The following is a 13237-nucleotide window of genomic DNA, read 5'->3' as shown; positions in this document are numbered from 1 at the left end:
CTTAATTTTCCTACTATGTTATTGTTTCTTATAATCTTATATCAATCAATAAATAAGTTTTTCTCACGCCAACGCCGTCCACCCTTCAAATTCCCTGGATCCACCGGGGCTGGACCCCGGCAGTTGGTATACTTACCCATGAAAGCAGATGTGCCTAAGCACTGTAAAAAGTTTTCATTTCAACTGCTTTCTAACTTGACATGTCAGAACTTTGTGAGGTCAGATTCTGAGGTTTTCAAACCTGAAAGGCTATCTTATTTAATTTTGGGACAATGTCATTAGATTCTATACATTTTCCACCCTACCAGAATTAACCTGACTGTACACATACACAGTGGGCCAAAGAAAAGTTGAATGTCAGACTTACAAATTTGGCACTTCCAAGATAGAAAAGGAGGTTGTCTGCAACAGCCGTCTTTACATTGACAATGATATTATTGTAGCTTCCTTTCTTGATTTCCGGCTTGTATGTTCGAATGCAGTCACCTCCCGAAGACACAGATACTTTGATCTTCAAGAAAAACAATGTACAAAGAATCAAGACTAAATCTCTCACAAAGTCTGAAGTAGTTCCAAACAACCACAGAGCCGTCATCATCTCTTCTTTGAAGTTATTTTCCATCATTGAATAGTATCACTAAATGCCCATATGCAGACACCATTATACTCATTAACGAGGGCCCAGAAAAGCACCTTTCCACCAGCATCTTGACAATGAGCTGTTCACAGTCCCATGGCTTGCTAACACATCATTATTTTTGGAAGCATACAACTAACAAATTCTTACCTTCATACCTTATTCCTTTATGAAGAGCAGAACATTCTCAAAAGATGATTTTACGTGAAGCTAATGGTACAGATCTTCATTCAGGTTGTTTAATGAAATTTTACAATTCAAATTTCAGTGACTGTGGTATCACTTAAAATAGGAAGTCATTTTTCTTTTAATTTTTGAGAGGAAATTACCAACCTTCTCATATTCTTACAGTTGAAAGAGGCCAACTAGATTTTGTTCTAGATGTTCCAACAATAAGAAGAATCTAATCATTTCACTCTGAACATATATTTCAGAATAAATTATACCTTTTTATTAAGCTTCCAGGAAATGGGATGGAAACAATTTCCAGTGGCTATCATCACTAATGTATTTAACAGCTCCTTTTTCTTTTGACTGGTACTTCAAAAATTACTATAAATTACTAAGAAAGAAATTTCTATATGAATAGAGCTGACACTGTTCATACCAGTTTTTACTTACATTTAAGGAGCCTTTCTTCAATCACAAATAACACTAGGTGATTATTCCATCTAATTTTCTTTCATTTCTGTGTACCATCAAAGGGGTGCTTTTAGGACAGCAATGTAGTTCCTTGGACTCAGAGATTCTGTTACTTTGTTAGTGTCAGTGCTCAAACTAGGAGTCAGAGACACATATAATACGTCTCTACACCACCGATTTAAATTCTTGGCTACCAGAAGCCTCTTAGTCCTCACTGGGGGTGAATTTTCATTTTTTCATTCTTTATAGTACTTTCACACTTGGGAGAAGCCGAGGGGTATGTATCACTGTTACCTCCATAAAAGGGCTGTGCAGACTCCAAGGGAGATAGCCTGGGACACCAAACCAGTCTCCTTCTTCTGGTGAGACAAGGAGGTGTCTTGAAGAGTCTAAGAAGGGATGGTGTAAGACAGCACCAGGACCCCTGCCAAGGGTGGTGCAGACCACACAGAGGATGTGCTGGATTCAGAATTGGTTCGATTCAAAAGACAAGGCTAAGGAGAGATTTTTGGTTCCCAAAAATATGAGAACTCTTGGGGATATAGCAGATCTCTTGACTCTCCTACAGATCCAGTGTAAGTCATATATTTGTACTGTTTCTTCACCTAATCTGCTTTCTAAACTGTACCCCCAAGTAAAGGAAAGAGTGTGCTGAGAAGAAACAGGGGCTCACCCTAGCGGAGCTCTGTGTGAGGCCTGGGCTGGAATCATCTAGAAGCCTGCTGCTTAGATGGCTCTGCCTGCCCTTACCTTTCTCCTAAGGATGGGACCCAGACTGCTAACTGAGGAGCCCAGTACTGAGGTCTACTCTGGTCACCAGGGTATTTGCCTTAAAGTGCTGGAGATTTTGCCTTCCTGCTTATATGGTTTTCAGTTAGGAGGTTAGTTCTTTGTTTCACAAATGACAGGATTTCCCTTCTACATAAAATGCTAAGAGTACATGAATCAAGATAAGTTACAGAAAAATAGAACCAGAAAATGGATAACTTTTACTCTGAAGTTAATACTATAAGGCAGATGTGCAGTAGAGGTTGGCAAAGGGTGTTGCATGATAAGTAGCAGCTATACAAAGGGTTATCCAGGGGCTTAGAGCCTAAAAAAAGGACAACGTGAAGCAAGAGAAAGGTAATTGAGTGAAGGGCAGGTAGGGAAAATGCAGCTCTCAGATGTTTTTGATGTTCAGAAAGAGGTTGAGTTTTTAGGAATTTGCAGCAACTGAACCAAAACCATCAGCAGAGAAGGTCTTGTCACTGAGCAAATTCAATATCTGAAGAGGGCTGTAAGTGCCACTGACATCATAAAAAGATCAAAGGGAAAAAATCAAGGTCTGATGGGAACTCATGAGTCAAACTGAGTAACAGATTGAACTACCTCTGGCAGGAAATCATATCCAAATTCCTGATGGGGCTGGATTAGGTATCAACAATAACTATGTGTGTAACTTGTTTTATTTTTATTTCATAATGACTTATAGGGTTGGCCATAGAGCTTATACAGGGCTTCCCTGGTGGTTCAGTGATAAAGAATCCACCTGCAATGCAGGAGATGCAGGCAGGTTCGATCCCTGGGTTGGGAAGATCCCCTGGAGAAGGAAATGATGACCCACTCCAGTATTCTTGGAGTATCCAACCCACTCCCAGAAATCCCATAGGGTTAAGTCCATGGGGTCACAAAAGCTAAGGCGGATATGACTTAGTGACTAAACAATGACAGTAGAGGTATACTATGGCTAGTATAATCACAAATAATTCACTTTTGTTATTTGGATTAAAGTTATTTTGGTTATTTCTTTTGTTATTTCAAATAACTAATATGTGTTATAGGGCTTCCCCAGTGGCTCAGCAGGTAGAGAATCTGCGTGCAATGCAGGAGACATAGATGCAGGTTCAATCCCTGGGTCAGGAAGATCCCATGAAGGAGGAAATGGCAACCCACTCCAGTATTCTTGCCTGAAAAATCCCATGGACAGAGGAGCCTGGCAGTCCACAGGGTTGTGAAGAGTTGGACACGACTGAGGGACTGGGCACACAAGCATGCATGCATATGTGTTATAAAGAACACAACATATTGATAGTAAAATTCCTCAGTTACTGTTTAGAGAAGAAACGACTGGATATGGGTGAAATGCATGACTGCTTGTGATGAGTTTCTGTCCTCGCTTGGGTATACTTGGTAAAAATGACAGGGGTATTACATGACTAGAATGTTGAAAAGGGGGTTCTCAAAGTGTATTCGACAGAGCCCAGTACAGAAGCCCAATTCAACTGATGAAATTTCATCTGAGGATTGAAAGTCTGACAGATCAGCCATTTTAGAGCTAAGGGTGTTTAACGTCTCTAGGAGTTACAATTCATCTGCTTCATGGCAACTTTACTTAACGAAACTTTATGGTTCTCTGAACAATACCGGAGAAGGCAATGGCAACCCACTCCAGTACTCTTGCCTGGAAAATCCCGTGGATGGAGGAGCCTGGTAGGATGCAGTCCATGGGGTTGCTAAGAGTCAGACACGACTGAACGACTTCACTTTCACTTTTCACTTTCATGCATTGGAGAAGGAAATGGCAATCCACTCCAGTGTTCTTGCCTGGAGAATTCCAGGGACGGGGGAGCCTGGTGGGCTGCTGTGTATGGGGTTGCATAGAGTCGGACATGACTTAAGCAACTTAGCAGCAGCAGCAGCATACCCAATACACCAGGAATTAGTCTTGTAAAGTTATTTATTGCTCAACTCTTACACATTTTTACAGAAACTCTCTAGGCTTTCTGTTCTCCGGCTTACAATTTTGAATATACCCTCAGTATCTGCTCAAAAATGTTGGTAACCCATTGATAGCTACTGATTTCTCCATTTAAATACCTTGTGTTTTGTTTACCAATTATAAATGTTTCTTTTATTTTATCTTAAAACAAGTAAATCAAAGGGCAGTATCTATTCTTTTCTCTAGAAGAAATCTCTGACATATAATCCCTCTCATAAGAGGGGAGAGACTTTTGAAACACAAATATACTCAAGTAACTTTTTTCTATCAATTATTATTTCTTAAATTTTTTTTTTCTGGCTGCATCAGGGAACATATAGGATCTAAGTTTCCTGACCAGGGATTGAACCCAAGTACCCTGTATTGGAAGTGCAGTCTTAACCACTGGACTGCCAGAAAGTCCTGTATCAATTATTATTTCTAAAGTTGACCCTTAATAAAACTTCTAAACAAAAATCAGTAAGAATTAGGTATCTCTAAGGCATTTCTCACGACATTGTTTACCAATTCATCATCATGAACTCAATTAAACATTATTGAGAATTCCATTATTATATCTATTGGATTTTCACTGCATTCTTTCATCTAGTTAACTAGGCCATTCATTTAAAAAGAATGTCAGCCGCTCAGTTTCAGAGCCAACAAATCAAAAGAAATCTACTTAAAAATAAATATCTTCAATTTCTTGGTCATACTGAGTATATGTTAGGGCCACATCCAGACACTCATGACAGATTACAAATATATTTCTACACTAAGAAAGTGTAATCTTCAGTGAGTACAAAACCCACTGGAAAAAAATTTGGTTGCTTACAAATTTCTAACATCTTAAAAAAATAAGGCTCTTTGCTGTTAACTTCAGCTTCAAAAAGTAGTTGAAAGTTTCCTTAAAAGGCATGGAAAATGGATTTTTTTCAAGCATTACTTTTATACCTTTCTTTCACTTTTTTAATGCTGTAAAGGGTGTGGAGGAAGGGACTCCTCCTACACTGTTGGGAATGTAAATTGGTACTGCCACTTTGGGGAACAGTAGAGAGATTCCTTAAAAACCAAAAATAGGTTCATCTCCTTCATTAGAACAAACTCAAATGTGGTCTTTTTTATGGCTGAGTGATATTCCATTAATGATGCAGGGAGCCCAAATCTGGTGCTCTGTGACTACGGAGGGGTGGGATGGACCATCTAAAGGGGTGGAAGGATGAAGAGAGGTTCAAGAGGGAGGGGACATAGGTATGCCCATGAGTGATTCATGTAGATGTATGGCAGAAACTAACACAATGTTGGAAAGCAATTATCCTCCAATTAATTTAAAAAAACCTAAAAATAGAACTACCATGTGATCCAGCAATCTCACTCTTGGGCATATATCCAGAGAAAAAATGGTTAAAAAGGACACACACACCCAAAGTTCACTGCAGCATTATTTACAACAGCCAAGACATGGAAGCAACCTAAATGTCCATTGACACAGGAATGGGTAAGGAAGAAGTGGTACACATATACAACGGAATATTACTCAGCCATTAAAAAGAATGAAATAATGTCATTTGAAGCAATATGGATGGACCTGGAGATATCATACTAAGTGAAGTAATTTTGTATTTTGGGACAGGTTTTATATATTTATATGTCAGAATTTTATCTTCCTCCCAGTGGGTGGGGATGGCATAAGGAAGCACACATAATTGATGAATATATGGGCATATTTAAAAATTCCTTTACAATGAAGAGATAATAAAAATGTCCATATCTTTCTACTTGGTAACTAAATAAAAAACTGTGGCTAGACACAACCTAGCCACTGAACTACATCTTTAGGCTGACCTATCCTACAAGTGTAATTACTGGGTCTATATAGAGTTCTTTGTACTTTGCAAAGATGAGCCCTTTATCTGTGCTATGAGCTGTAAATACGTTCTTCCATTCTTGTCATTTACCATTGTTTACAGTGTTTTGTTTGCCATGAGAAAGGTGTCTATTTTTGTATATAGTCACATCTGTCAGTCTTTGTTTCTGGATTCAGAGTTACAAAGGTTTTCCTCAGTTCCAGACTATAAGAAATTATACCCATGTTTTCATCTGATATTTTTATGGTTTGATTCTTTACATTTCTCTCTCATATTTTGGGATTGAATTTTGCTATATTAAAAAAAAAGTTTCTTTCCAAGTGGATATCCAGAGATCCGATCTTATTTATTTAAAATGTCATCTTTTTCCTCACTGATTTGAGATGTCACTTGAATAATATATTAAACTCTTATATATGTTTGGGCCTAAAAAAAAAAAAAAAAAAAAAAAAAAAAACTGTGGCTAAAAATGTGATTCACAAGCTGGAATCAAGATTGTCTGGAGAAATACCAACAACCTCAGATATGCAGATAATACCACTCTTATGGAAGAAAGTGAATAAGAATGAAATAGCTTCCTGATAAGGGTGAAAGAGGAGAGTTTAAAAACTGACTTAAAATTCAACATGCAAACATAAGATTATGGCATCTAGTCCCATCACTTCATGGCAAATAGAAGGGGAAAAAGTGGAAGCAGTGTCATAGTTTACTTTCTTGGGCTCCAAAATCACTGTGGACAGTGACTGCAGCCATAAAATTAAAAGACTCTTGCTCCTTGGAAGGAAAGCTATGACAAACTTAGACAGAATATTAAAAAACAGACATCACTTTGCCGATAAAGACCCATATAGTCAAAGCTATGGCTTTTCCAGTAGTCACGTGAGGATGTAAAATTGCATAAAGTTGCATAAAGAAGACTCAGCACCTGAAGAATTGATGTTTTTGAACTGCAGTGATGGAGAAGACTCGAGAGTATCTTGGACTGAAAGGAGATCGAACTAATCCTAGAGGAAGTTTAATTTGGAGATGGAAGGTTTGGTTATCTACAAAGATTTCAGATTTCAGTTTAAGCATGATAACATGAAAACTGATATTCATTCTATTTCTAGAAGAATCATAAGATGACTTCATTAAAGTTTCAGATTGGCATTTACAATTCTGTCTGGCTCATTAAGCTGTTATCTTCCAGAAAGTTTTGCCTCTATCCTTATAGTCTTATAACTGGGTTAATAAAGAGCAAAATTTTGAGACAAGCAAAGTGCTTCCTATTCTTATTCCAAAAAAGTATAGAAATTGTAACCAAATTAATTTTTGGTTGCTTGGACTCAAACCAAAAAAATATATAGAAAACAATGGTTCATCTTTGCTATTATTCCTTATAACCTTGTCTGTTCATTTTTTTCTTCAACCCCACTGGTTGACCTTTTTTGCTTTCATCAAGAGTAAGGAGTTCTAATCCATGCCTTTTTAGTATACAAAAATAAGACTTCCATTCTTGCAATCTGTATTAACCCTATTCAAATTATAATAAAATATATCAGAACGTTCATTTCCAAAACAGTAAATGGTGATTATTCTTCTCAAGAAATGTCTTTTGAAATATATGGGAAAAAATCTAATCTTTCATTCCCCACCTCCCCCACATATAGCTTCAAATTAAAGGAAAAGGGCCAAAGCTCATTCAACAAGATACACTGGGGAAAGTATTCTTTCTGGGAATAATACAAACATTACAATCATTTATTAATACTGAAAACAGAAGGAACTTACGGAATTAGCTTGTTTTCTGGCTTGGTTTATCAGTTCTTTTATCTCAGAGATATTTTTCTTCAGGTTATCCTCAAGCTCCTTGATGGGTTTAAGTTTGTCTATCAGTCGATCAGCTTCTTGTTCTAGATTTTTCACAGTGGCATCTGCATCTGCAACTGCACAGAACAAGATGAGTGCACACCTCACACACGCACACATGTACACACACACCCAGACACACGCACAAACGCATGTATATACAAACCCAGGCACACAAATATGCACACACCCAGACACATGCACATGTACACACACACCCAGACACACGAACAAACACATGTATATACACACCCAGGCACACACACACGCACACACAGACACACTCACACAGAAATGAACACAGTAATATGCTTAACTAAATAATTGAAAGGATTTTATCTTATCCACAAGGCAAAGGCAAGGCCATGGCAGTTGGAGCAGTTTGTGGTAGCAAATGCAAATATTTAGGTTGGGACCCAAGCAGGCCAGAGGAGATGATATTAGAAAAAGAAGGCTGACACCTTCGGCTTTGGAATTAATATGCAAGTCAGCATTAAAGATGGAGAATATGATTAGCTTAATTCAATGCTAATTTTTAGCTTCAGTCCCCAAACTAACCTTTATAGCACAGAAATTTAGTCAAAGAATCAAGGAATTGGAAGCATCTTTAAAATGTCACCGAGTCTGTCCAAGCCAGAACTGTACTTAAATCAGGATTTTCACCCAAAATTAGTTATTTCTTTTTCTTTTTCTCACTGTCTTTCTTTGTACATCTTAAAGAGAAAAGCTATTAAAATGTCTTCTGAAAAACATTTCAATGTTGAGCAACCTTCAGACTGAAGGCCTACGTTATACATTAAATTTTTCATACTGCAGTTCATTTTTGTTTTGAAAAATAGTTGATTCTCCTGCTCTCTACATTAGGTTGAATCACATTAATCTGTCACTTTTGTAGCTAAAATTTAAAGGAGGTTGAATATTGATAAATTAGAAAGGGGTTTAACCCTAAAACGATTGAAGGTTATTACTGATCCTTAGACTTCCAGCTTGTACTTTTCATAGGGGGGGGTACATGACATATGGAAAATCAATTATTCCGTCCCTAGCATGCTGGCAGTCTTATCCAAACTACATCATTTATTATCTGACCAAGCATGTACTGTTCTGTTTTCTGTCATTGTGACTCTGATGAAAAAGTGAAACTGCTTAACGTCCAAGGTTATTGGCCCTGATGAACTAGAAGTGATCTGAGACTGAATCTTTAGGAATAAATCAAATGAGTGCAAAGTTAGTTAAAGTTAAGTCGTTCAGTCGTGTTTGACTCTTTGTGACCCCATGGACTGTAGCCCACCAGGCTCCTCCGTCCATGGGATTCTCCAGGCAAGAGTACTGGAGTGGGTTGCTATTTTCTTCTCCAGGAGATCTTCCCGACCAAGGGATCGAATCCAGGTCTCCCACATTGCAGGCAGATGCTTTAACCTCTGAGCCACCGGGGAAGCCCTGCTGGAATCTTTAGGAATAAATCAAATGAGGGCAAAAGGAAGTAAGTAATATTTTGAACTCATGCTCACAAATATGAGTTATATTGTTCAGTTCAGTTCAGTTCAGTTGCTCAGTTGTGTCCGACTCTTTGCGACCCCATAAATCGCAGCACACCAGGCCTCCCTGTCCATCACCATCTCCCGGAGTTCACTCAGACTCACGTCCATTGAGTCCGTGATGCCATCCAGCCATCTCATCCTCGGTCGTCCCCTTCTCCTCCTGCCCCCAATCCCTCCCAGCACCAGAGTCTTTTCCAATGAGTCAACTCTTCACATGAGGTGGCCAAAGTACTGGAGTTTCAGCTTTAGCATCATTCCTTCCAAAGAAATCCCAGGGCTGATCTTCAGAATGGACTGGTTGGATCTCCTTGCAGTCCAAGGGACTCTCAAGAGTCTTCTCCAACACCACAGTTCAAAAGCACCAATTCTTCAGTGCTCAGCCTTCTTCACAGTCCGACTCTCACATCCATACATGACCACAGGAAAAACCATAGCCTTGACTAGATGGACCTTAGTAGGCAAAGTAATGTCTCTGCTTTTGAATATACTATCTAGGTTGGTCATAACTTTTCTTCCAAGGAGTAAGCATCTTTTAATTTCATGGCTGCAGTCACCATCTGCAGTGATTTTGGAGCCCCCAAAAATAAAGTCTGACACTGTTTTTACTGTTTCCCCATCTATTTCCCATGAAGTGATGGGACCGGATGCCATGATCTTCGTTTTCTGAATGTTGAGCTTTAAGCCAACTTTTCCGCTCTCCTCTTTCACTTTCATCAAGAGGCTTTTTAGCTCCTCTTCACTTTCTGCCATAAGGGTGGTGTCATCTGCATATCTGAGGTTACTGATATTTCTCCTGGCAATCTTGATTCCAGCTTGTGTTTCTTCCAGTCCAGCATTTCTCATGATGTACTCTGCATATAAGTTAAATAAGCAGGGTGACAATATACAGCCTTGACGTACTCCTTTTCCTATTTGGAACCAGTCTGTTGTTCCAGGTCCAGTTCTAACTCTTGCTTCCTGACCTGCATACAGATTTCTCAAGAGGCAGGTCAGGTGGTCTGGTATTCTCATCTCCTTCAGAATTTTCCACAGTTTATTGTGATCTACACAGTCAAAGGCTTTGGCATAGTCAAGAAAGCAGATATAGATGTTTTTCTGGAACTCTCTGGCTTTTTCCATGATCCAGCGGATGTTGGCAATTTGATCTCTGGTTCCTCTGCCTTTTCTAAAACAAGCTTGAACATCAGTGAGTTCACGGTTTATGTATTGCTGAAGCCTGGCCTGGAGAATTTTGTGCATTACTTTACTAGCATGTGAGATGAGTGCAATTGTGCAGTAGTTTGAGCATTCTTTGGCATTGCCTTTCTTTGGAATTGGAATGAAAACTGACCTTTTCCCGTCCTGTGGCCACTGCTGAGTTTTCCAAATTTGCTGGCATATTGAGTGCAGCACTTTCACAGCATCATCTTTCAGGATTTGAAACAGCTCAACTGGAATTCCATCACGTCCACTAGCTTTGTTTGTAGTGATGCTTTCTAAGGCCCACTTCACATTCCAAGATGTCTGGCTCTAGATTAGTGATCACATCATCATGACTATCTGGGTCGTGAAGATCTTTTTTGTACAGTTCTTCCATGTATTCTTGCCACCTCTTCTTAATATCTTGTGCTTCTGTTAGGTCCAGACCATTTCTGTCCTTTATCGAGCCCATCTTTGCATGAAATGTTCCCTTGGTAGCTCTAATTTTCTTGAAGAGATCTCTAGTCTTTTCCATTCTGTTGTTTTCCTCTATTTCTTTGCATTGATCGCTGAAGAAGGCTTTCTCTTATCTCTTCTTGCTATTTTTTGGAACTCTGCATTCAGATGCTTATATCATTCCTTTTCTCCTTTGCTTTTCACCTCTCTTCTTTTCACAGCTATTTGTAAGCCTCCCCAGACAGCCGTTATATTGTTAGTGATGTTTAAAAAGAGCATAGGTCTATTATTCAGTCAGTTCAGTTCAGTCGCTCAGTCGTGTCCGACTCTTTGCGCCCCATGAATCGCAGCACGCCAGGCCTCCCTGTCCATCACCAACTCCCGGAGGTCACTCAGACTCAAGTACATCAAGTCCGTGATGCCATCTACCCATTTCATCCTCTGTCGTCCCCTTCTCCTCCTGCCCCCAATCCCTCCCAGCATCGGAGTCTTTTCCAATGAGTCAACTCTTCGCAAGAGTTGGCCAAAGTACTGGAGTTTCAACCTTAACTAATAGAGTTGCTAGATCAAGAACTATTTTCTCTTGAAATGAGGGTTATTGAGTTCAAAGCTCTTGTTACATAATTGTATAGGGAGTTAGCATAAAGATAGTTACCCCTTCAGTTTTACACTTTAAATAAACCATTTGTCCATTTTCCCCCTTCCTTTAATTCCCCAATATTACTCTGATTTTCTTCAAATCATTCTAGAAGTGAGAAAAACGGATTTAGACTTAGATTTATGGAAATGAAAAAATGGTTACGGATTACTTAGGCTTAGACAAGTAATAGATCCCTTTCTTTTAAAGCTCCTGGAAGTTTTTACCAAATTTTTCAGAATGGTACCTGGAAGTTCCCTTATCCCTTGCTATTTTTGCCCCTCTGTCTTCTGGAACAGTCAAAGTAATATAGAAATTATCTTCTTGAAGGTTTTTAAAAATAAATCACCTGTGATTTTGAGTCTAGTGTTCTCTTATGCTGTATTATTTGGAAACTTCTCACTTTTTCCTATGATTATTTGTGTAGATTTTAAAATTATTTCTGAAGATAGATTTTGATAATAATGTTTTATTAGAAAGCTATCTATTTTAGAGTTTAAAATTTATTAGCCTAGAGCTTTGCAAAGTCCTCTCTTATGTGCTATATTTCTTCCCTTATCTAGTTATATCTCCTGCAAAACTTTGCCTATTTGTTCTTCATGTTCCTTCATTTAAGCAGATCAAGCATCTAAAATATTTTATCTTTATATTTTTAAAGATATATCTCTTGAATGTATCACATCTATTATTTTCTGTCTTCTAATTTATTAACTCTTTTTCATCTTTTTTATTTTAGTTATTCTGTCTGACCCTTAGAGTTGCTTGCCTAACTTGTTTATTTCAAAGCTTTTTAGTAATATAATTGCACTCATTTTCCACTGAGGATAGACTTGGTCATATTTCTCAGGTTTAGATATGTTCAGTTTTATTTTTATCATTTTCTAATCTGTAGTTTTATTTATGACTTGGAATTTAAACTATGAGGTGTTTAAGGAAGAAAATTTTTATATCTCAGTGATTGCTCGTTTGGTAAGATCTAATTTTATTAATTCTATTTTATGCTTCTCCAAGTATAATTCTCTTGAAGTTGAGAATAATTGCTGTAAGGAGTGGGGAATGAACTTCAGGGGAAAAGCAACAACAACAGTGTAGATTTGATCTACTTTAATTCTGCTAGAAAGAAGTCATTTGGACTTCAGTGACTGCATTTGTATTATCAGAAGCATCATAATTCAGTTAAATCTATGAAAGAATTCAATGTTCTACTTTAATATGGATAATATATTTCACTAATTTATCAAACACTCATTCACACACTAATTCCTTCTCTATATCTAGCATTCTTACTGTGACATTGGAAAGAAGAGCTATCCAATGTTTAAAGCTATACTAAAACATGGAAACATGCAAAGCTGAAGCTTTTTGCAATAAACAATCAAGCATAAAAATTACTAAAAGGTATGCAAGTAAATATATACATACTGATTTCTGCAGGTAATTTCATATGGAAGTAAAAGAGAAGAAATAGAAAATTCATGAGAAAATATTTTTCATAGATATTAAAGTAGTGACTGTCAAGAAAAATAGTACTTTTCACAACAGGTGCTAATTACAAATTCACTCCATTGTAAATCAAACAAGAGTTATCAAATAAAAATCCACAAAGCATGTCACTTAGCAGGCCACTGTTCATATTAAAAGGAGTTTTATTATCATGTTCTAAAAAGATAGAAACAGACCCCGTGTAAT

At 37.9% G+C, this 13237-nt stretch overlaps 1 protein-coding gene across 1 annotated transcript in view; it reads right to left on the bottom strand.

The window, feature by feature from the left end:
• LAMA2 (laminin subunit alpha 2) overlaps nt 1-13237 on the bottom strand; it is a 674179-nt gene that overhangs the window by 76398 nt on the left and 584544 nt on the right. The window contains exons 44-46 of the mRNA XM_068984950.1: nt 12971-12976; nt 7658-7812; nt 368-511 (exon numbers count right to left, since the gene is read on the bottom strand). Of these exons, the coding sequence (XP_068841051.1) occupies nt 368-511; nt 7658-7812; nt 12971-12976 (305 nt within the window). The remainder of the gene's footprint in view (nt 1-367; nt 512-7657; nt 7813-12970; nt 12977-13237) is intronic.

This window comes from Capricornis sumatraensis, chromosome 13, assembly GCF_032405125.1.
Source record: "Capricornis sumatraensis isolate serow.1 chromosome 13, serow.2, whole genome shotgun sequence".
Taxonomy (NCBI): domain Eukaryota; kingdom Metazoa; phylum Chordata; class Mammalia; order Artiodactyla; family Bovidae; genus Capricornis; species Capricornis sumatraensis.
Note: the sequence above shows the minus strand (reverse complement) of the source record. Positions and strands in the feature narration are given on the sequence as shown.